Source organism: Haplochromis burtoni, unplaced genomic scaffold (genome assembly GCF_018398535.1).
Source record: "Haplochromis burtoni strain Fernald_Lab_line unplaced genomic scaffold, NCSU_Asbu1 Contig_155, whole genome shotgun sequence".
NCBI lineage: Eukaryota > Metazoa > Chordata > Actinopteri > Cichliformes > Cichlidae > Haplochromis > Haplochromis burtoni.
Window position 1 is genome coordinate 161,823 of NW_024582516.1, and position 23,420 is coordinate 185,242.

At 37.5% G+C, this 23,420-nt stretch overlaps 1 protein-coding gene across 3 annotated transcripts in view; it reads right to left on the reverse strand.

Moving 5' to 3' along the window:
- Window positions 1-320: 320 nt before the first annotated feature.
- Window positions 321-23,420, reverse strand: part of cnksr2a (connector enhancer of kinase suppressor of Ras 2a) — a 99,841-nt gene continuing 76,741 nt past the window's right edge. The window contains exons 18-24 of one of the 3 annotated variants that reach the window (XM_005932159.2): window positions 22,923-22,990; window positions 18,719-18,816; window positions 17,976-18,197; window positions 17,132-17,273; window positions 15,385-15,603; window positions 13,245-13,432; window positions 321-8,458 (exon numbers count right to left, since the gene is read on the reverse strand). In XM_005932159.2, coding sequence (XP_005932221.1) covers window positions 8,261-8,458; window positions 13,245-13,432; window positions 15,385-15,603; window positions 17,132-17,273; window positions 17,976-18,197; window positions 18,719-18,816; window positions 22,923-22,990 — 1,135 coding nt within the window. In that variant the 3' untranslated portion in view covers window positions 321-8,260. Of the gene's footprint in view, window positions 8,459-12,708; window positions 13,433-15,384; window positions 15,604-17,131; window positions 17,274-17,975; window positions 18,198-18,718; window positions 18,817-22,922; window positions 22,991-23,420 lie in introns of those variants that run through there. The other 2 variants (XM_014336754.2, XM_042224894.1) reach the window with 2 other exon arrangements.

A 23,420-nucleotide genomic window follows, 5' to 3' on the forward strand; every position in this document is an offset into this window, starting at 1 on the left:
AAATGATTTAGCTGTAAAATTTGATTAATTTGAATGAACATAGGTTGTATAATGAAACTCACATGTTCTCCAGGTGGCATGGTTTTACAGCATAAATAGAAAAACTCTCTCAAAGAGGATATTTAAGTTCAATTCAATTCAATCAATTTTTTTTATACAGCGCCAAATCACAACAACAGTCACCTCAAGGTGCTTTATATTGTAAGGGAGACCCTACAATAATACATACGGAGAAACCCAACAATCATATGGCTCCCTATGAGCAAGCACTTTGGCGACAGTGGGAAGGAAAAACTCCCTTTTAACAGAAAGAAACCTCTGGCAGAACCAGACTCAGGGAGGGGCGGCCATCTGCCATGACCGGTTGGGGTGGGGTTTTACTTCCAAACTACTACAAAGTATAGCTAAGTTCATAATTCTTTTTAATGACCACTAGGGATCAACTTTTGTAGTTGTGAAAAAGTTTTCTGTCCTAAAGATTTCATAAGAAGCCAGGCATTGACCCAGGCATTGACCTGGCTTCTTATACCTGTTTATGTACTCAGTCACCTACTGCATAACTCATTGGGTCCATTTTGTAACAATCAAAAAGGAGAATAAATCAGGGTATGCTCATTGGCTAATGACTTGTGAAATTGTTAGCAAACGAGCCAACATGGCTCGAGGCTTCAAAATGGGATTTCACTAAGCAGTGGAAAACGGGAAAGTGGCTACATCTATGTTTTATGCTGTTTATGTTCTTTGCTATAACCCAACCTCCTTGCTCTAGAGATAATCATAAAATTATTCTAACTAACTCAGTATGAAGAAAAGATTAGCATTTTCAACTAAACATCTCACATATAAACTATACAGGCTGAGCACTGTGGCATTTTCCTTGCAGCTCTTTTGAGCATATGCCGGATTGATTCAGATTACTTTTAGTTCACTGAAAGTTAATTACAGTATGTAAGTATGTAAAAGGGAAGGGTCACCAAATATTCCAAAGAGTGTCACTCCAATGTAATTGTGTGTTGAGAAAAACAAGGGCTAAGCTGTGTGATAAATGGGATTTTTGGGAATAAGCAGAGGAGGTAAACAGATTCAGTGTGAAGAAGGTAACACTCAAACAGATGAGTTTTCAGGATGAGGCCAAGCTGCGGGATGAAATAGAGAAGTAAAAAAACAAAACAAAACAAAAAACAGCCAATAAGGTGATGAAGGTGAGGGTGACAGTGCTGAAATAACAACAACAGCAAAACTAAGGAGAATATCTTGCAGAATTTGCAGATAGAAATTGTAAAGTGTGCAGCATTGCAGCTTACCTATGAATAATTGAAGTTTTCTATTTGATAGATATAGAAAGAGCAGCAAAACAAGGATGTTGTGTGAGACTCTTTTTTTGTTTTCTTGTTCCACTTCATCTGCACTGACAGTCAAATGGACAAAGAAGGATGAAGCTGCAGAGTAGAAAAGCATTAGAGAGAAGCATCTGCGTTTCTGGGTAATAGCTTGGTAACTGCTGGAGATCATTACTGATGCACTTTTGTGCTTGTATCTGTTTCCATTTAAGTCTGAATGCACACTGTGCTATCTACAAAAATATTACTTATTTAGAACACCATCTGAGTTAAATGAATGTCTGAAAAAAAGAATAAAAGTGGAAATATGAAATGTTAATTTCAAGCTACCATGCTCTAAAGTGTGATTATGACAATATTACATCAGGAAAGTTCTCACTGTCACAGCTGAGACTCAGCTTTTTTTTCCTTTAATGCTTTTTTGTCACCTTTTTTGGATAATTAGCTAGATAATTATTTACGGATTTAATACTAATAATGCATAAAGTTATGTCAAAACTACCTTTAGCAGCAATGCTTTGAATCGTTGTGTACAAACTTAGATCTACAATTCTTTTTGAGAATGAGCCAAACTTCATTGAATTCACTGACATTTGCTGCCATTCATTTCCCACCACAGCATCAGGTGGATGTCTGGACTTTGACTGGGCCATTGCAACACCTTGATTCTTTTCTTCTTCAGTAGATTTGTTGCTGTGTTTGAAAATACTGTCCTGCTGCATTACCCAATTTCAGCCTTTAGCTGTTGGACAGATGGCCTCACGTTTGACTCTAGAATACTTTGGTGCAAAAAGGAGCTCATGACCGACTCAGTGACTGCCCAGGTCCTGTGGCTGTAAAACAAGTCCAAATCATTAGTCCCATGTAGTTTGTTCAGGTGCAACTTTACATTTCAAAAGAAAAAAAAAAAGGGTAAATTTAGTTGGATAGCCACTCCTGGTGGCTCCAGACCAGCAAGCTGCCAGAACATCAGCTTTTATTGAACTTTTTACAGTTGCTGACGATTAATTAATTAGATCTGATCAGCAGCACCTGGTTGTTATTTATCTTCTTAAGAGTAATCAAGTTAATGCAGCCTAATAGTGCACCACATACTGTGTAGCTAAGCTAAATATAAGCAATTTTAGCCACATTTATTTGGTAGGTACTTTAGATAAATCGATTAGATAAATTAGATACATAGATTAGATAAATCTATGTAGATAGCTACAGAGATTTAAATTCCTAAATGGCATAAAGAAACCAAGTACCAATTTGTACTTTACTGAAGTATTTTTATTTTCCCAACATGTCAGAGGGAAATGTATTTTTTCCACTAGGTCCACAGCTTCTATTTGTAGTAGCTACCATTTAATTTATAGAAAGATTTTTTTGTTGAGATTTAGACATAAGTCTCTTGCATCAGGAAGGCATCCAGCATAAATGTGTGCCAAATCAAAACATGTAGATCTATCCACTGTGGCAACCCGTTGTGAATAAAGAGGATAGGCTGTGGGGACTCCAGCCTTCATATGACCTTGAATCGGATAAGAGTCTAAGAAAATAGATGTTGTGTGATTTTTTTTCATCCAATAAAAAAAACCTTTGGAAAGAACAAAAAAGTTGATTCCAACAATTCTGAAATGTAAATCTTGTCCTGACATTGTAAAAAGCAATCTTTAGATCTCTGACAGTTTTTCACAGGAAAATGTCCAAAAAGCTCCTTCTTTCTTCTCCTGTCAGTCATTTCACAGATTCTCAGATTTATTTGGATGAGGACTAGTAAACTTAGCTTCTTAAATTAAAATAAAACAAGCTAACATATGCTGTTTGCAAATTGATCAGTCACATATGCTGCTCAAAGAAGTTAAGGTACCACACGATTATCACAGTATAACACAACGTGAGTCAGGTACTCTTCAGGGAACTCAATCTGTCCATTTAGGAAGCATACATTTTTGGAGCAAATGAAAGTGACAGAGAGGCAACAACAAGGCAACACCAAAAAAGGGAAAGGTTTTGCAGGTGGTGGCCACAGACCAGCTCTCTCCTTATCCTGCCTCACTGATTTTCCTCTAGTTTTGCTTTTTGCCAGCGTCCTAATCGCTGGAGCGGTAACTGCAGTCTTCAGGTTACACAGATAGTCCAGCTCCTCAAGCCATCACAAAAATATTTGCTTTATGTCCATGGACAGTGTCATATAACATTGTATTGCAGGTAGGATGTGGACCCAGACTACAGGACACTGGAGACAGTGCATGAACACAGCTTTAATGCTGAAGATTTTTCAAAAATGCACAAATACAAAAACAAGGCAGGGCTGGAACCAGGAACAAAAACAATAGGAGTCTAGGGGAAACCACAGAACAAGGGTGCACACAGCCTAGAGGCAGAGAACAAGGGAAGACTCAGACAATAAATATACACCAGGTAATGAGGGAAGAGGAAATAGGTGGGAGCACAACTTGAAGTAATCACAGAAGACAAGACAAGGGAAACAGAACCAAATATACAGCACGAGAGACTGGAGACCATCAAAATAAAACAGGAAACAACTAACACTGAGGCAAAACTGACACAGATAAACAAACACGGAGACACGACTAAACAGGGGAGGCAAGAATACACAGGAACTCAAGGAAAGAAATATGAACCAAACTGAAACAGAACTAGATATGAACCAAAACATGAGGGAACTGTGACATGCTACTGTGCAAAACTGAAATGGCCGACCAAACCACAGAACACAAAACCCTGAGTCTAACAGTTTAGAGGATATCAGGAGATGGGGTGTTACATGAGGAGAGCTGGACAGGGCCATCAAGCCAGCAGCAGCATCAATATCTGCTCCAGTGTGTGAGGAAAAACAGGAGCACTGCCAGAGCCCTACAAAGTGACCTCCAACAGGCTGCTCGTGTGCATGTTTCTGACTAAACTATCAGATAATGAGTGAGGATTTGAGAATACTTCTGGCTACCAAAGGAAAGCCAGACAGCTTGATATCCCTGGAGTTTAACTAACTTATTATACTGTAATAATAAGCTGTTTTATTTATGTATGTATTTGTGCAGTGTAATATGTAGAATAAATTATATTTGTCAAAGGGGAAATTTATTGCAGAAAGTCCTTGTTACTTTTACATTCATTGGTACTTTTTTATTTGTGGTACTTTTACGTATATAGCATTTTAAAAGCTGAATTTATGATATCAATATGGACTAATTTTCACAGAACAGACCACAAAAAACACTTTCATCGAAATGACCAACATTTTATTGATCCATCCTCATCTTTCAAGAGAGCATATAGAATGATTACATAAATAAATACTGTTTTTTTTAATTAACCATAATTTATAGATCGAACATTAAACAATCTTTACTCAACGACAGTCTGTCCAAAAAGAAAAAAAAAACTGAACTAGAATTAGAGACTATCTTCCAAGACACTTAGTTTGCGCTCTATAAATAGAGATCTACTGTATGTAAAGATTTCAAACACAAAAACAGGAAAAAGAATACTGTTTTCATCTATAACAAAGACATGCTACTACAACCAACCACGGGCAGCAGCAGAGAAAGAGCATTCAGTCTATGTGCTTATTATTGTGTGTAGTTGTGTGTGTGTTTATATGTATTTATGATTGCTTTCATAGTTTTGTGCACTGACTTTGAGTATTAAGTCTTTTGGCAACAGCATAGCCTACAAATAACAAACTAATATATTTTTATTAGATTCATATTTCAGTTCCTATGCAAATATGGCCTCATATTCTCTATGCGACATGCAGGATACAGAGAGCCAAATGGTCTCCAAGGAAAAATCCACCCTTAGAAACTTTTGCATTCTTTTAAGTACTATAAATCTGCGATGTTCAGAAAATCTTTCTGTGCTAAAAATGTCTCTTTGCTTTTTTTTGTTTTGGTTTAAATATTTTTGGAGGCTTTTGGGGTGAAACAGTAACTTTCCAGAGTTCATACACCTGTATTACTAGGAGTGTGGATGCCATATAAGGCACTGAAAACCAAATGAAAATAACGTCCATGTCTGGAAGTAGCAGTTGCCTAAAAACTAGATAGAAATGCGCTTTTATTTAAAGTTACATTTGTGCAAATTCAAAAATCTACAATAAGATTTGGGTAGATCTATAAAATTTCATATATCAATGATATTACGGCTTAGAGAATTGCAGTGTACTTTTTTGTAAATTTCATGTATATAATGCGTCATGTATTAAAAAATGTAAAAAAAAAAAAAGTTTTGTGCTGAAAAAATATCAACAAAATTTGAAACAAGGCTAGGCTATACTTGTGTAATACCACTTTGTACCACAAGATGATGCAGTGAGTCAATGTGACCTTCATTTAACGAGGCAAGTTATAAAGATTCTTATTTATGCTGCAGTCTCAGTAGGTAAATCAATAGCTGGACATTGTAACAACACCAAAATTATTAAGACTGTGTGACACAAACTTGTGAAATGAACTTCATTGGCATTTTATTGTCTTTGAAATGGTTGCTTCAGGGATGGGGAACTAATCTGCAACCATTTGCATTAGGTTTCTGTACTCAAAGCAACCTTAGTGAGTAAAGACGGAAACAAAATAATAATAAGATGGAGTCAGTCAGTTGAATGGTGTGAAGTTGGCAAATATATTAGATCTGTGATAATATGGTCGAGGGTATTGCACGCTCAAGTTTCGTAACTACTTACAATCAGCCTCTGACAGAAAAAAAACCTTCAAAGCACTTACCAGGCACCCACCAAATTTTCCTAGCTGCATAGAGGTTGTTAATCTATCTTTACTCTAGTGTGACTGAGCCAATACAAAGGTGGCCTACAAAAGGCAAAATATTTCCACATGTCCAATGGAAAAATGTCCCCTTGTGTTGATGAAAGTTTCACTTAAGGTAATATCAAAGAGGTACATCTGAAGTAAAAGCTTTTATCTGGTATTATGTACAAATACACTGCATAAGAAAAACCAAAACTCTAGTGCTGGAGACAGCATGTTTCTATGGCTTTCATCCATCAGTTCACTGTATTGTTTCAATATTGATAGCTCTTAAAAATTTTGAGGCGATTTCTTCAATTTTGGCACCTGAACTCAAGGATAAACTGATTGGATTTTAGTGCTTAAGGGTTGAAACACACTTTTGTCAATAACCTGACAAAATTTCATATATCCAAAATGTTAAATTAATGTTAAGACAGACATGGAAGCAACTTGACTGGGTAATGGAGGGAGTAATCCTAATTTGACTTGCCCAAATTGTGGAAGATATGAAAAGTTGGATTTATTTACATGAAAAGAAAATCATAGCAAACAGAACCTGTGGGCTGAATCTGCCAATCATTGGTGAATTTCTTGCATCAGTTCTTCCCATAATCACTGATGTCAATGGTTCAAACTATGGGTCCAGTAATTTTGTGTTGACTGGTGCCATTTTTGGGTATTAAACCAGTTCTAGATTGGGAGCTGGCAACTGCACATAGGTGGAACAGAACTGTACTTCTTTTACTATACTATATATAAACATTCATATCTGCAAAAGCTAAAAAGAATATTCATCAGTGAGAAGCTCTCTCAGATTTAGGAAGCTCCATCTATAGTTAGACCAAGTTTCTAATTTTCAGTGCAATAATAATTATAATGCAAGACAAAACCTTTTATCATCATTGCAAGAAATGTTAAGTAAAGCCATGTAACATTATATTTTCCTCTTTCTGTGGATGGCACCTAGTATTTGTTTACATGTCATTAAAATGCAGCTTTCAATATGTATACAACGTAAATGAAACATTAGACATTTCTAGTAGCTGTTTTTGTTTTGCAATTAATAAAAGTATCGTTAAAAGATCCTATTTTATTTACTATTGTGTAAAAATTTTAAAAGAAACTTGAAAACTCCCTTGATCATTGCAAGCTTTTATTCTCGAAGCAACAAGAATAACTGTTGTTCTCTATTTATGCCTGTATATGTCTGTACAACAGATTTAACTGCATGTAGTGTTCTATTTTTCCAAATGTAAAAACCACACTGCTTTAATGTGCATATGCGAAGTTATAAAGCAGTAAATGGCAGTTTGTGAAAGGCATACTGTGTTTTTGGAGTGTGAACTGAAGTTCAATAATAAAGCAACAGCAGATAATGGGCTCCTAACTACACCATGTGATGCCTGATGCATTGCTAGAAAAGCATTTGAGGGTGGATTTTTCCTTCAAATGGGTCCTATTCCAGGAGGAGTGTGCATGCTTCAGGTCCAGCCCAGCACAGTACACGAATCTACCAAACCAGCACAAACAAAAGTCTCTAAAACTAGATAGAAACTGAGACTAGTGTTTTGTTTTTTTTTTTTTTAAAAAGACCTTTGCTTATTGTTGTCTACTGTAGCACTCACTGTACAGTAAATATCATCATAGACATCAAGTATAAGGCTTGAAAGAATACAACGTATGTGGCTATTAGAGCGTCTATGAGACACTGTGCAGTCACAGTATGAAAATGGCACAATAAGCAAGATGGAGAAAGATACAACTCTGTAATCCCACTGGATGAGAAGTCTGTATGAAGATGATGAAGATCCTTCTTTATATGGTTTTCCATGGAGAGTATTTTAGGTACGCAGCACAAAAGCTAACATATAATACTCAAGAATCAGTGTCAGTGTCCACCCTCGAGCCATCTGGAGTGGCATGACCAATCAGCTCGAAGACTGATGTGACACGAGGGTCTTCGCAAAAACACGTCATGTTGCACTTGTCACACGGTGGCTGCTCAAAGCGCATCTCTACTCTCGCCTCTCGACTCAGTTCGTCACTAAGATTTCTCCGATCGCAGCTCTGATGCCTCAAAGCATCAACTGCAATTTGTTCAACTCAATCCAAAATCAGCTGATGAGAGCAATTTAAGCGTGTGTGTTGCTTTTGCTTTTCGCGTCAGACGTGCGTCTCAATGTAGGAGTGCGTGTGAGAGAGCGACGGGGTGAGGGGCGGGCCAGGATCTGAGTCGGCGGCCGAGTTCGGCTCCTGAGTGAACAGCTCCTGATAGGCTCTCTTCCACTCCTGGAACTCTGCCGACGACAGCTGGGGTTTGGCCAGCAGCCTGTCAATCAGCGCTAGTTCCCCCTCCCTGTCCTATGGGGGATGCAGAAACAGAGGAGGGGCGGGTCACTTTTCAAAATATCGCTCTTCTTTAAGACGCAGACACACGGAAAGCAAGACACACACTTAATGGGGATACACTAAGATTTGGGGAGATTTGACATGTGATCACCTTGCATAGAACACTTAAAAAACAACCGTTTTCATCTGTCATTGCTCTACTGAATATATTCACTACCTTCCATGTGTATTCACAATGAATGCATGGGCTACTTTTGAAGTAATTCAGTGTATATAATTTGGTAAATTTCAGTATCGCATTTTGAAACACCTTTAAATTACTACTTAGTTCATCATTCAGCACATTATCTACTATTAACTAATCCACTTGTAGGACATTTATTAAAACCTATTTAAATTAATATTTAATATTCTTGGGCAGTATGCAGTATATTAAGGCACTAAATACACTATTGTTAATATATACTGATGCAGTAATGCATTTTAATTACACAATAGTAATAACTTTTGCATGATGATTACCACAAAAACTTTTATAGAAGAACGATGTAAGCATGTCAAAGTGTTGACGTTTCTCTGAGTTAGGACTAAAAGAAGCATCAAAATAAACACAGCTACCGATAGTAAAAGTACGAATTGTGAATAAAAAAATACTATACTGTTCAACTTCAGCTAGAATAGCCTAGTGTTTGATATTATCATTAGATACTGCTTGATAACTGATATGACTATATCATGAATTACTATGATTAAAATGATCATTTTTAAGATGATTATTACTATTATTAGCAGTAACAGTAGTAGTAAGAGTCAAAATATAATACTTGGCTAAATGTAGTTTCCAAGTGTTGTAACAGACCCACTTTTGCGGCTACTTTAAGAAATAAAAAGGTCTTATTGAAAAAAAAAAAAGATTGTAAGCATTTATAAAAATGTATTATTTATTTTATTTATATTAAAAACCTATTAAATTCATATTTAAAACTGGGTTTGTTTTTTGAAAAGTCACCTTTTTCCTATCATAATACATCAGAAAACTAAAAATGTTTCTGTTTGACAAGTTACATTCTTCAGATGCTAATAAATGAAATAATGTTTTTTAACTTTTTTTTTAAAGCAATGATCTAATTGTGCGATTCTAATTGTAGATGTCTAATATTTGTATTAGCCCCTTTAAAAACGAGTTCCTCTTTGTTTGATAAAAGTTAAACACATTCACTGGATCTTTCTTTCTTTATAACTTATCTAAGCCTCTTTGTTCAAGTTAATGAATTTAAAATGCATCAGCAGTTACAAACATTTTTGTGACAGCACTGTCAACTTTCTTTTCTAAATTACATGGGAAATCATTGTTAATAAATTGTGTATAATTGAAAGGCAACGATGATATGTTGCTATATGACAGCGGTATCGTGATGGTGAAATATACATTGCTTCAGTTAATGTTCAGTCAGTAGTAGATTATTTCTAATTTAGCACTTCATGATCTTCGACTTTGTGCTGAAGCTGTTATTAAACACAACACACGAATCTCTTCTCTTGTTATTCCTTCTGCCATCACATTCTCATTCAAATGTATCATGTTGTTTTGGTCCAATTTTAATGTGCAGAAACACACAAAGAAAATATGAAATCCTTTGTTGTTTCCACAGCAACCACTGCAGATATGTTGATGCTGCCTGAACGCACAAATCCAACCTGATCCCTTGTAAATAGCAATTAAAATGTAGCCTCTACTAGGGTCACTGTGGTGTCTTCTGAAGATTATTTGTGAAACTTTTCATCCATGCTCCCCCCAAAGCTTGGTATATACCTTTAAAAGACGCGAGACAAGCAAACAAACACATAAGCTTCCCCACCCAACCAGACAAAAAAAACCTGATGTACCTGCAAGCAATAAAGCCTCCATGCCCTCACTTGCCATCCCGCCCCCATACACGGAGGAAGCAACAAAGAAACAAACTCTAGAGACATAAAAAAAACAGCAAAAGAGCCACCCAGCCTGGGAGCATCACTGCTGCTCAGACAGCATGAAGCAACAGACGGCTGCTTGACATCTGAGGACTCTGAGGAGACACACTGTGACAGATAACGCCACTAAAACTAACAAGACAGACATCTTCCAGCACATGAGCGGTGTTTATGTGTGCATCACAGTCAGAAATTATCATAAATATACAATTATGAAATAAATCCTCATGGAGAGAGCCATTCTTCTGTCTTATCATAGCTTTAACAAATGTTTTATTTTTGAACAGATGAGAAAAAGTGTTTCTATTTTACAAGCAGCACGTTTTGCCTTGAGGTCAATAGCCTTTGCACAATTTCTGAAGTAAACCATTATTTCAAGAAATCTTACAGTTCAAAAGGTTTGTGAAGAAGGAATGGGGAGGAGGCAGTTTCTGATAAGATTTTAGAGGAGTATGACCTGTAAGATTAATAATATGAGGTGAAATACAGTGTTGCATTTCACAAAAATTGAATTCTATGGAAGGAAAATAAAGTTCAACAAAACTGACCTTTTGCTAAGCTCCAGACTCAAAAGTGTCTGTTCCTATATGCCTTTATTGTTTGTGTGAGTACCTACTGGCAGCAACTTCTCTTACTGAGGTCCATTTCGTTGTTTTTAGTAAGCAAACGTCTGTTCCCGAGAGCAATTCTGTTAACCATCGTGTTGTGTCCTAGTCAAACGTTTTACAGATTTCACAGAAGAGCTGAAAATAAAGCCAATGCAGAAATGCCTCAAAGCTGCAGCTTCTCAAAAGGCCCTTTGAGGCCGCCTCCAATACTGATTCAATCTCCATAGATTCTCAAAATATCCAAATTTACAGCACAAATAAAGATGTTTGGAAAAATGGATTTTGTGTTTTTAGCATGCAAACTGTATCCTTCTTTAAACTCGGTTAAAGGTTAAACTTATGGATCATTAAGGGTGTGGCCGCTTTGAGTTTAAGGTTATGAGTCTCTACTGAAAGACACTGTAAGGAGTCGTCTGTACACCTGTTTTGGCAGATATAGTTTGTTTTGAGGCTGTTCACCAAAATTAACATCTCATTGGCTAACAGTTGCATACCGAGCCAGCAAACACAAATGACAGGATTTCTATACAATTTTGCTTTTAACTTCTGTCGTAAAATACTTTTTTTTATTGCATTACTTTTCTCCAGCAAATATTTTATCTAGAGAAGGGGTCTCGAACTCCAGTCCTCGAGGGCTGGTATCCTGAAACCTTTCCATGTTTCTCTTTTCCAACACACCTGAATAAAATTAGTAGGTCACTAGCAAGAGTATAGAACTTGACTGCATGTTGAAACACTAATCCTACTCAAGTAAATTTAAGTCAATGTTAAGTGTTTGGAAAAATTTACTCCTAAAAGTACTTTTATTGCACCATGTTCATTCACTCATGAGCTGCTGTAACATGAATCAAATGGCTGAATTGCCACCTAAGTTCTATCCGGTTGTTAAGTGATGACGTGGCGAATCCTACTTCCGGGCCTAAAGTAGTCTGCGTTTGGCTTTTGTGTTGTTAACATGTTTAATGTTATGTATTTTCTTCTATTTAATCTCAAAAAGCTCCTAAAACAGTCAATGATTACTGTTGACCTCCCTCAGCTTTTATTACCGCTAATCATTTATTTAAACTCAGTTTTTAAAACCTTAGGATGTAACTACAGCCCAGCCCATGCAGCAGTATATGAATGACTAACCTCGTATTGTGGATGGATTATCTCAGTTGTTCTCCTGGCTGAAGTTTGGTCCTTTTACAGCATCCTGCCATGCGATTACATTTGTTCCTTACCACCGAGAACACTCACGTTAACTTTTATCGAGTGGGAAAAAAGTTAGCTTGTTTATATTATGCTAACATAGCTGTGTCGCTAGCGGTCACGTAGCACATCATTATATACCAGCTAGCCAAACTTCAGTAAGCCTACAAACGTCACTGCTGTTTAGTTCTCTGTCTACATTTATGTTGGAAGTGATAACAGAGCTGTACGTTTTAATTTGTTTCCAAAACCCCACAGTCAGGACATGCTATATTGTATTTAGATAGAAGCTAGCGAGCTAACTTCCTGCTAACTTCTAACTCCGTTATATGTCATAAATTCCATTTTCATGGATGCCTGGATGTTAAACTCAATTGTTACACCTGGTAGAGCAGAACGCTGATCATTTTATTAAAGATGAAAGACTTTAGACAGTTTTTCAACTCTCAGTAATGCCATAGTGATCGTTTGATATATGGACCTGTAGCGGAGTTTAGGCCCAGACACGGCTAGTGACGTCAGACTGAACAATCGGATAGAGTCTTGCTAATGACCTACTAATTGTGTTCAGGTGTGTTGCAACTGGGACACATGGAAAGGACACCGGACCTCGAGGACTGGAGTTCGAGACCAGTATCCCACACACATACTGTCAGTATCAGCAGTACACTGCAATAGCAATTAATTTTGTACAAGTGAAAATAAATGCACCACAAACATAAAAAAACAACTTTAACTGAAATGTTAGTTTTTTTTATTTCTTCAAATGTGGTAAACGTCTTGCTTATAAAATGTTTGTACGCTGGTTTGTTTTTTTATAGTATTTCAAATGGCCAGAAATGCATCACACAAACCCGGTGTCTACATCTGTACAAACATCGACAAGAGTTTGGGTGAGAGGTTAGGGAAAGGTCAGTCGTCTCGTCAGAAATTAAAATCCTCCTGTGCCTCTGTAAGTGTGCATGTGTTTGGCGTGCCCCCGTGCTCGTCTTGCGCATGTGTCTATATGAATGAGAGTGAGGACCAACCTTCAACGTGGAGGTCAGTATGCGGAGGCGGTGCAGGCGCTCGTTGAGATGAGGGTCAGCGGCCCTTCGGAGAAATGACTGCCTGAACTCTGACTGACCTTTGGACTCCGACCCCCGACCCAGAGGACAGACCCCACCCTGCTCGCACGCACGAAACAGGTCGCCCAGCGAGGCACCTTCACTGCCACCTTCAGAGCAGTCAGAGGGGAAACAGAGACCCGCACATTCAATGTTGAGTTGAACTCTTTGCTTCACATCTGTTACAGGATTAGAAGCTAAAAGGCCGGGGAGCGCCTTAAGTTATATCTCAGATCAACCACTGGAGGACAGCAGCACACCTCGACACATCTACGACATTGTGTAATGATTTGTATTAGTCACAGCAGGATTATTAACGAGGAGAAAATCCTGTCAGCCTCAGGGACGCCCTCATCACTTTGGCAGTTTTATTTCCTTGCTCACATTATAATTGATTGTTCAATCCATTCCCTAACAAATGCAACATATATCATGCTATTACATAAATCAGTCTTATTTACTCTTGCAGTCCTTTCTTTTCATATGCTGCTTGCCTCACCTTGGCAACAGGAGCACCGTGGTGTCATTAGCCTCATTAGATCAATGTATGACTGCAGTGTGCTCTGCTTCAAGCTGATGATGATTTAAATGGATATGTCTGTGCCTGAGAGCAGTTTTTATATGTGGCACATGTGCTGACATCTTCACCTTAAAAAGAAATTTCCTTTTTCCCCCTCCCCCTCAGTCTCTAGTGGCTGTCATTCACAGCGAGACACATTTTTACGCTCTGCTGTTACCCAAAAAATGCATCACTGAGAGCAGCACCAGCTTCTTCTACTGAGTTAATCCCCAACATAAAATATTTTGTCCTTCAGTGAAATCGAGAAGGTCAAACATGCAATTATTTTTGTCAGTGGCTACAACTAGCTCAGAATTAGCTGTCATTGTATGAAACACCCGAGCCCCCGTTATTATGGAGCAATATTAAGTACTTGGAAGTATTTTCCCTCATTAAGCTCTTGCAGTGAAAATAGCGTGCAGCACATAGCAATTCAACAAATGTCATGAAAACTAGACTGTATATAAAAGCTAGACATAGTCATCGTGGCATCACCCATTGGTTTTGGACTACAGAAAACCTCAATCTTGGTGTTTTTGCTCCCACAAGTTACTGAATTTGAAAGCCCTAAGTTATAAGCTAAGGGTAGTGAGCATGTGTAGCAATCTGCATCCAAAAACCACACAGGTACAAAGCATAGACACGGATACTGGTGCTTAGAAACCGATAATTGGTGCTTAGTAACAGACTGATAAAATACTAGAATTTCACTTAGAATGAACTGTAACTCGCAGCAGGCCATATCATTTTTGGCATTTAATTCAATTAACTCATTCACTGCCATTGACGTCTATAGCCGTCAATTGCAGTGAATGAGTCAATGGGTTTAACTCATTCACTGCCAATGGCTGGCAGTGAATGAGTTAAATGGCTCTAAAAGGTTAAAACACAGCTTTGGGCCAGCCTCAAGTGGTCAAGAGAGGAACTGCAGTTCTGCAGTGGGGAATTTTGCATTGGCTTTAGTTTTCATCCACAGACGTGGCTGCTTGCAGTCTCATAGCAACATAATGAAATTCTGTTGTTAAAAGAGGTTTTCAAAGTTTGAATTGTGAGGCTTTTTTCTTGCTTTCAGACAAAGCAGCAACCTCACTAATGGCCCTTAAAGAAGACCATGTAGCTTGGGAACGGCTGGTTTAAACCATTTGTGCAATCCTTTAGGAGAGCTCATTATTCTCCCCTATATAACATTTCATATGTTTCTCTGTTATTTGAATTTATTTTTTTCTAATGCAACACTGCTTGTCTGGTAGCAAGTTTTAACTGTTAAATTGCATCAATGTTCAGATGTTGTGGCTGGTTCATAGTCTGATTAAAGTATTTTCGCTTTATTTTTATTGCCTAAAATCTCTGTGTACTGTATAATGAATGCTGCTTTTGTCTTTACTGTAGTGTTGATTTGGTGTTAAAACATAGTGAATAAAAATAATGCTTCCGGATTAGCTTTAAGCTCTCTGTGCCCTTGTAAGCATTTCACACCAAAAGCCTGATCCAGCATGAACTCACCGTTGTGTGTTTGCTGTTCTTCTTTTGCAGGCGGTGCGAGGAGCGTGTGGAGGTTGCTGTCTCGTGGCAGTGTGAAGCTGCGGGGTTTCCCTCCCTGGGTTGCCATAGGAATCAGCCTCTGCATTGCCATGGGCAACGGGACATTCCTCGGAGCAGGAAGAGTGTAAACGGCTCCGGCCATCATTGAGCCACCACCTGGCTCAGCAAAGACGGCGTCCTCTGCAACGAAAAGAGAAGAAAATTGATTTGCTGTTATTTGAGTCATGAATGCAACATGACTCATTTCTTTAAAAGAACACTCTTTTCAATACAGTAACATTTATTTTAAATATATTCTGACTGAATCAGAGACACATTGCTATTCCAGCTTTAAAGCCACTGTCCACATTGGAACATCAGAAAGAACACTTAACACATACATTACTATTAAACACAAGATCATATATAAAACACACAAGCTTCAAGCTGCATCAGCAGCTGCACAAAATATTTGACAAATATCATTGCAGGCAGGGGTCAAAGTTGATTTTAATGAGGGGGAGCTGAAGCTGATGATCACAGATGATAGCAGACAGTTTTCATGGGGGCGCTTTCTTGAGCAGAGAGTAGTTCCTGTCAAAACACTAGAAATTCTGCTCTGTGTGTGGACCTTTCAAAATTTTAATGGCACACTTTCTGGAAAAGCTTTCTTGTTCTTGGTATTAATAAAATAACAATCTAAGATATAGCAAATTAAAAAAAAAACACTTTTTTTGCAGTTCTGTTACTTTTAGTGAAGCAACCATTTTGTTAAATTTGATGGGGGAAAAGTACAAAGGTATAATATACAGTATATATAAGTATATATAATAAGTCTATATTTCTATATAAGACACTGCTATACAAGACCATATTGTACAGATTTAATTATTAATTAATTAATTCACTCATTTATTTTATAGCTCAGGGAAAAAAAATGGCATTCCTGGTACAGGTAGATACAGTATTGAAGATGGACATAACTAACATGATGTCATCATGTTATCATGATGTCATCCACTGGTTTCTACAGGCTTGTTTTGAAGCCTCAAGATGAGCATTTCCACTGTTGTCATCTTGTTTTTAAAACAAATGTGAAGGGGCGTGCCTTACTGTGAAATTGATTGCTCATTGACTCTATCCACAACTATCGCCATCTTTTGGCCTTGAGATAAAATGCAGGCTTAAGGCACTTTCACACTGGTTTAATTTTTCCAAGCAAATGCTACGTCTATGTTTCATAATGTCAGTGAATGGAATAAGAGTTTGCATGACAGAAAACAGAGGGTGGAGACATAAAAATTGAAGCTGTACTTTCTTTTGGCCGAAACACAGTCACACCATTTAACCTACATGTACCTCAGACATTCCCCTCTTGAAAGAGCTGGACTGTCATAGATGTTTACTGTATACTAAATAAGAACAATAAAGAACTGGTTGTTATCAAGCGAGCTAGCTAAATATGAGACACTTTGATTTCGATTTAATAACTAATGAAAAACAAACTACACTTTATAATTAAATGACACTAATCCATTTTTAGATTTTGGAAAGAATATGTTTTTTCACCTATATTGCAACAAACCACTATGAAGGGAAGATCTGGGAAACATGTTGGTGTGCAGAAACACATTGGGTTTTCATTCTTTCTGTAGAACATAATCACAGCTTAAACAGAAGTCACTAACACTGATGTGTTCAAGCAACTGAATTGGAATTTGGGCACTACCAAGTGGTCCAGTTTGAAGGTAGTGCAGTCCAGCCTCGGTCAATGGCGTCTCAATCAGGTCCTGCCAGGAGCGCCTCTGCGATGATGAAGAGCGGCCCGGGGACCCTGTCTCACTACTACCCCCAGCAGGACTGGAGCGGTACTACAGAAAACAACAGATAAACAAATTATTCAGTAGACTTACCAGATGCAATCAAAGCATGTGGTCCCATATGAAGGCAGCTCCTATATTACAAATTGTAGTTTACTGTTGGTAAAATGTATTTCTCTAAACATAATATTCTAATTAGGAAACAGTCTGTTGCACTATATTCATCATCTTCTAGAGTCTGAACTCAGGAACAAAATCTATTTGAAATCAAGAGTCCCACACTATAGTTAGTAATAGTATACCACCATCAGTTGGCTGAACCATTGATATACATGCAAAGCTGGGTGGATCCACGCTTTACTTGTTCTTTTAACATCAGAATGTCACAGTAGAACTATGTAATGGTTGTGTGGAAAAATCTCAGTGGATCAGTACTTTCTGAAATATTGAGACCAGCCTGTCAATAACTATCCCACATTCAAAGTCACTTCTTACCCATTCTGATGCTCTTTTTAAACTTCAGAAGGCCTTCTTTCCCATGTCCGCATGCTTAAACGAACTGAGTTAATGTCATGTGATTAGCTAACTATGCATCAGCGTTAAATAGCAGTTGAATAGATGAATGTAGTAAAGTGGCTGGAGAGTGTAAATTCAGACTAAAAAGCACATTCATGCTCCGAAGTCGAAAGAACAATTTCCGAACTGTCGAAATGAGACCATTAAACTCAGGTAATATTAAACATCATCACACACCTCTACAGGATCACATCTGTACTGTACATCGCTGCTGTTGCTGCCCCCTGCTTTTCTGCCACTGTGTGTGGTTCCTCCCCCAAGAGGACCAGGGTGGTACTGCGGCTCTGCAGCTGCAGCAGGGGGCTCGCCACAAAGGAAGTCCTCTTGGGATGAGCGAGAGCGAGACGTCTCTGTGGAAGACAGCCGAGTGGTCCGACCTCCTTCCAAGTAGGCGCTCATCTGATAGAGAAAAAGGAAGGGAGACAATGTGGCAGACATCAAATGATCGCCTTGTTTCATTCAACCATAATGACACACTTCAAAGAAAGGATTTCATCAGCATGCCTGCCTGATTGAGTAAGTGTGTGATATGGTAGGTGAGAGACAAGAAGACAAAGCAGAGGGGTGTTTGAGTGACTCTATTATTATCTTAAAACTTAGCAGCCTGTGTTTTGTAACTTCAATTACATGGACAAGGTGCTGTTGGTGTTTCCTTTCTTTTACCCTATGATTAAAAAAAACAGCCCAGGACAGAGATGCATGATGTACAGCAACCCATTTCAACTTCAAATATAGCAACATTTATGTTTAATATAGCCTCAGCACTATCTGTACTTATTGCTTTATTGGCAATAATTCCAACTGTTACAGTGGACTAGGAAGCACAAGGCCTCAATTTAGCCTCCGAGTACAATATCTACCTTGTGAGAGATGCAATACAGTTTACAGTGTGTGTGTGTGTTTGAGAGAGAGTGACTCACTGATGGAGGCCGTGGGTAGGTGTCATATGGAGGTGGGGGACTGTCCTGTTTGGGGCTGGAGGCAGCGTCATCCTCATGTTCACTTTCACTCCAGTAATCTACAGGAAACCCACCCACATACTGTCAGATCCATCCATACACATACATCTAGTGTATTTGTAGTATCATGCACATTTTACATATTAGCTTAGAGTGTTGTTTCTTAATGGGAACCAATTACACTTTTCCTTATTTTCTGTCATTTATTAAACTGATGGATGTTCATATTAAACATGATTGAAGTGATGAATAATCAGTAGTCAGTGTACACCGTAAAAAAGAGAAAATCCCAAAAAAACAGTAATATTCCAGCAGCTGGGGGCAAAAATAATACCAGAAAATAACAGAAAATAACTTTCTCATGAAAATACGGTTATTTTCAGTAATGACAATACAGTTTGTTGCCCTAATTTTACATGGGATTTTGCCTTTTTCAAGTGCTTTTAAACATTAGGAACACTTTAATGTGATTAAACAATGAAATTACCTATAAACAAGGTCAATGAATGCGGCAATATGAATAATAATACTTAAATGTACAGAAATATACAGTTAACAGTTGGTTTAAATAATAATGGATTGCATTTATTTTGAGACCCTCAAAGCGCTTTACAATTCCACTTTATAATTCCCCCTCTGGCCATCACCAGTAGGTGGTAGGTGAAGTGTCTCGCCCAAGGACACAACGACTGAGAGTGTCCGAGCCGGGGCTCGAACGAGCAACCTTCTGATTACAAGGTGAACTGCCAACTATTGAGCCACAATCGCCCTAAATGACAATAATAATAATAATTATTATTGATGTAAAAAAAGTTTATAAGAATCATTTTTTAAATTTTTCCATAGCATTACATTTGAATTTAACAGTTCAATCTTTTAAATAACGGACAAATATTTGTGAAATTATGGTCCATTTGTGAAAGTATTTTAACAATCTAAATATGCATATGTACAGACAAATATATTTAAAAAAACAAAATTATGTTTTATTACATTTACAGTGATTTTACGTTAATTTGCATTTGGAATGTAAAATCACAGTCTATTTATGTAAATTTAATGATATTCTAGAAGAACAGTACAAAACTGTAAAATACACAGTAAAATACTTTTATATTACATTGTAAAAAAAAAAAAAAAAAAAAAAAAGTATGTAGATATTAGAAAAAGTTCAGCCCTGTTTGAGATTTTGTTGTTGGTTTTTGTCCTTTTGACCTGGCCACATCAGGTACATTGCTCTGGCTCTGAGCAAATTAGCGCAATCAACCTGCTGTTCAAACCTTCTGGTTGCTAGTGGAAGCCTCTTAGTGATTCTGTTGGGTTTTTACTTTGCAAAGTAATGTGGTTAAGATGACTATTGATGGGAACTGGTGCTATATGAATCAAATTCTTTTGAATCAAATCAAAAGGGAGGGCAGCCTCATGGTAGAAGAGCTAGGATAATCTGAAGAGCTGCATAAAATAAAGTAAATGGATAAATATAGTATTTATTATTTAGTATTTATTTGTACTAAGTATTCCACCATTTTCTTTCCATTTATCCACCTGTCTATTGATTTACCTTCCATTCAGCCATCGGAATACCATGAGAGATAGCAAACATGCCCCAAGTACATCTATCAGGTTAACATCTTATCAGGCATTTTGTGCCACAGTTCCTAGATGGAGTTGGAGGTTGAATTCTTGTTTGTCCCACATAGCAAAATTGGTATGGCTCGGATCTGGCCAACACAATGTGCTTACACATAACCCACACACCGCAAAGAATGACGGTGGCCCAGATCTGGTTTGCCAGAGGTGGCCCACACATAGGCCAGCACAAGGCCAGCTGCAGACACACTGGTGGTCCTGTGCTGGCCCAGAACAGTTTCAGCTCTGGCAACAGATGTCAGCCTAATGTGTACGTTAATCAAACCACAACATGTGCCGGAACATAATAGTGCAAAAATAACATGACAAAATTCCACTCAGACAGTGAATGGACTGATTCTTACGTAGCACTTTTCTACTCTCCTGGATTACTCAAAGTGCTTTATACAACATGCCACATTCACCCAATCTCTCTAAACTGAGTGCTTCCTAACTACATTCATACATATTCACAGGCTTGACATACAGACTGGAGGAGCCAGGAATCAAACTACTAACCCTCTGATCAGAAGGTGACCTGCTCTACCCCTGGAGCTACAGCCACCCGGCAGTAAACATGACTAAACCCTCATTAGGTTTTGGATGAAGTGTACTCTCACAAACCTGTCAAACCTGCATTTGAAACATTGGCTACCATAGCGGTATAGTATTGCAACATGGCATTTGGGTCCTCTAACTAAAATAGGAAAATGGGAACATAAATAGTGCCATCATTGCCAGACCTGGCCCACATCTGGTTGACATACACCCTGCCATGACACCAGTCAGTCAGAAGTGCCAGCTTGACACCAGATCCGGGACAGACCTGTCTGCTATGTGGGGTGATTTTAGTTTTGTTTCCTGTTCTGGGTTTATTTTATGTTTTTACTCACTTTTCATTTTCAAATATTGCCTAGTATTTTCAGTCATTCACTTTTGGTTACATGTTGCTACTGTTTGACTTTATAGACTAATGTTTCCCTCTATCTTGACCTTGTGTGCTTTCTCTTGTGTCAAGTTTACTCTTGTTTCATGTGCTTTAGTTATGGTTGCAGTTCACTTCTAGTTTTACTTGTCTACTTGTCTCTTGTGTCACACTTTTAATTTGACTGTTATTGTCTAGATTAGTTTCAGCTCTATATATTCCCTATTCCCATTCCTATTCCCTGATTACCTTTTGTGTGTATAAATAGCCCTGTCTCTCCTTTGTTCTTTTGTTCTGTTTACTGTTCCTGATCTCCTGTGACTAAGTTTTAAATCTGGATTACAGCTATTAAAATTTTGGCTTTTTATTGAAACTCTGAATGAGGATCTTGCATTTTGGTCCTCACTCCACAAGTAGAATGGATGTTTTGCTTTGAGTATTTAATACACAAAAAACCTTTGATATAGCAACAATAATTCATTTGCTATGAGTCAGCAACCAACTGACATGTAAATCTTGGAAAAAAAAAAAAACAGAGAGAGGGGGGGAAAAAATGAAGAAAAAACTGTGATGTTTATTCATAGCTAAGTTTTTTAAACAGACACGAGGGCCAAAAAGCTCATTGGTTATTCTACCCATGAACAGTTTTCTTTTTTTAAAAAAAATATTAGAACTGAACACACAAAAAAATCTTTAATCTAAGCTTTTCAAAAGTTTTAGAGTATTCTGCAGCCTCTGGCTAACCATGTTCCAGACATTTCTTTTTTTTTAGAATTTTTTTAATGCTTCAGATTTTATGTGGAACATAGTAAAGGATCAAAAACTGTTCAGACTAAACAGTTAAAACCAAATTATTAACAACTAATATGTCTTAAAATATTTGGTAATAAAAACAAACATCCTTTTTAATCATTAAAAAAAACAAACACTTTTTTCTTGGTGTAAATGGTATGAATGATGGCATTTTATTCCCTTGGCTTTTGTGGCTTTGTTTTCAACATTTTTAGACCCAACTAGCTTCACCTCATTACCATCCAAAACCTTGGGGGTATTGAGTTGATTATCTTTGCTTATGTCCAAAGTTATAGTTCAAATACTTTTACCCAAATTATAATTTCATTTACCTGGTTTGCTCACTATTAACATTTAGCTAAATTCAAACTAACCTTGTAAATTATTCTTTTCTTCCCAGGACCTTAAAAAAACCTGGAAAACATGTACATTACTTCATATTTCGTCAGTGGAGTGAAGAATGTGGACCGCTTTTAAGTGAATGGTTCCTCTGCGCTTGTTAGTTTTTGAGAACTGAAGGAGAATATATTTCCAGAAATAGCTAATTGCATCACATTACCAAGCGGATGAAAAATAACTGTTTGGTTTCTGAGTGCCTGGGGGTGTAATGAAACAGTCATGTGTGGTACGGGGTCATTAGTTGCCCATTAACAAATTTTTCTCCCAGTAAGCCCCTAGGAGATTTATCTGGCTATTCTGGGAATATAACAATAAGTTCAATAGGTATAGAAGTATTATTGTGTTGTTGGCTTAAGATGACATCCTACAGCAGCCATCGTTTGAAGAACCCTTCACCATGTCGCTGAATGAGCCCCTCACCCTGCTCCTGGCGTATCCTCTCTCGCTCTGCATAGCCTACAGCGGCCATGTTGAGGCGACTCAGCCACCTAACAGAAGGGGGAACTAATTAGATTATCTCATAATGTACGCAAACAAATAATTAAACATTAAAATAACAATCTCGCTTGGGGTCCCAAAGTCTCACAGTGTACATAAATAATCACTTGGGAAAAAATGATTACTTCTTTTTATTTTAATTTTTTGTTTTTTTAAAAGTTTGAAACGATATTGAGCTGCTCTGATCTACAGCATGATAACTACATCATATAAGTAAATAGGTATATCAAACATGGTTTAAATGTTATGTAAGACATGGATGAACAAATATATACATATTTTGTTAAAAAACGTCAGTAACAGACAAAAACAGGTACATAGGTATAATATATTATCCTTAGTATGTTGTGACTCATAAAAAAATTGGCCACCTATAAAAAAAATGGCCTCTGTGAAAATGTCTTAAAATTTTTGATAATA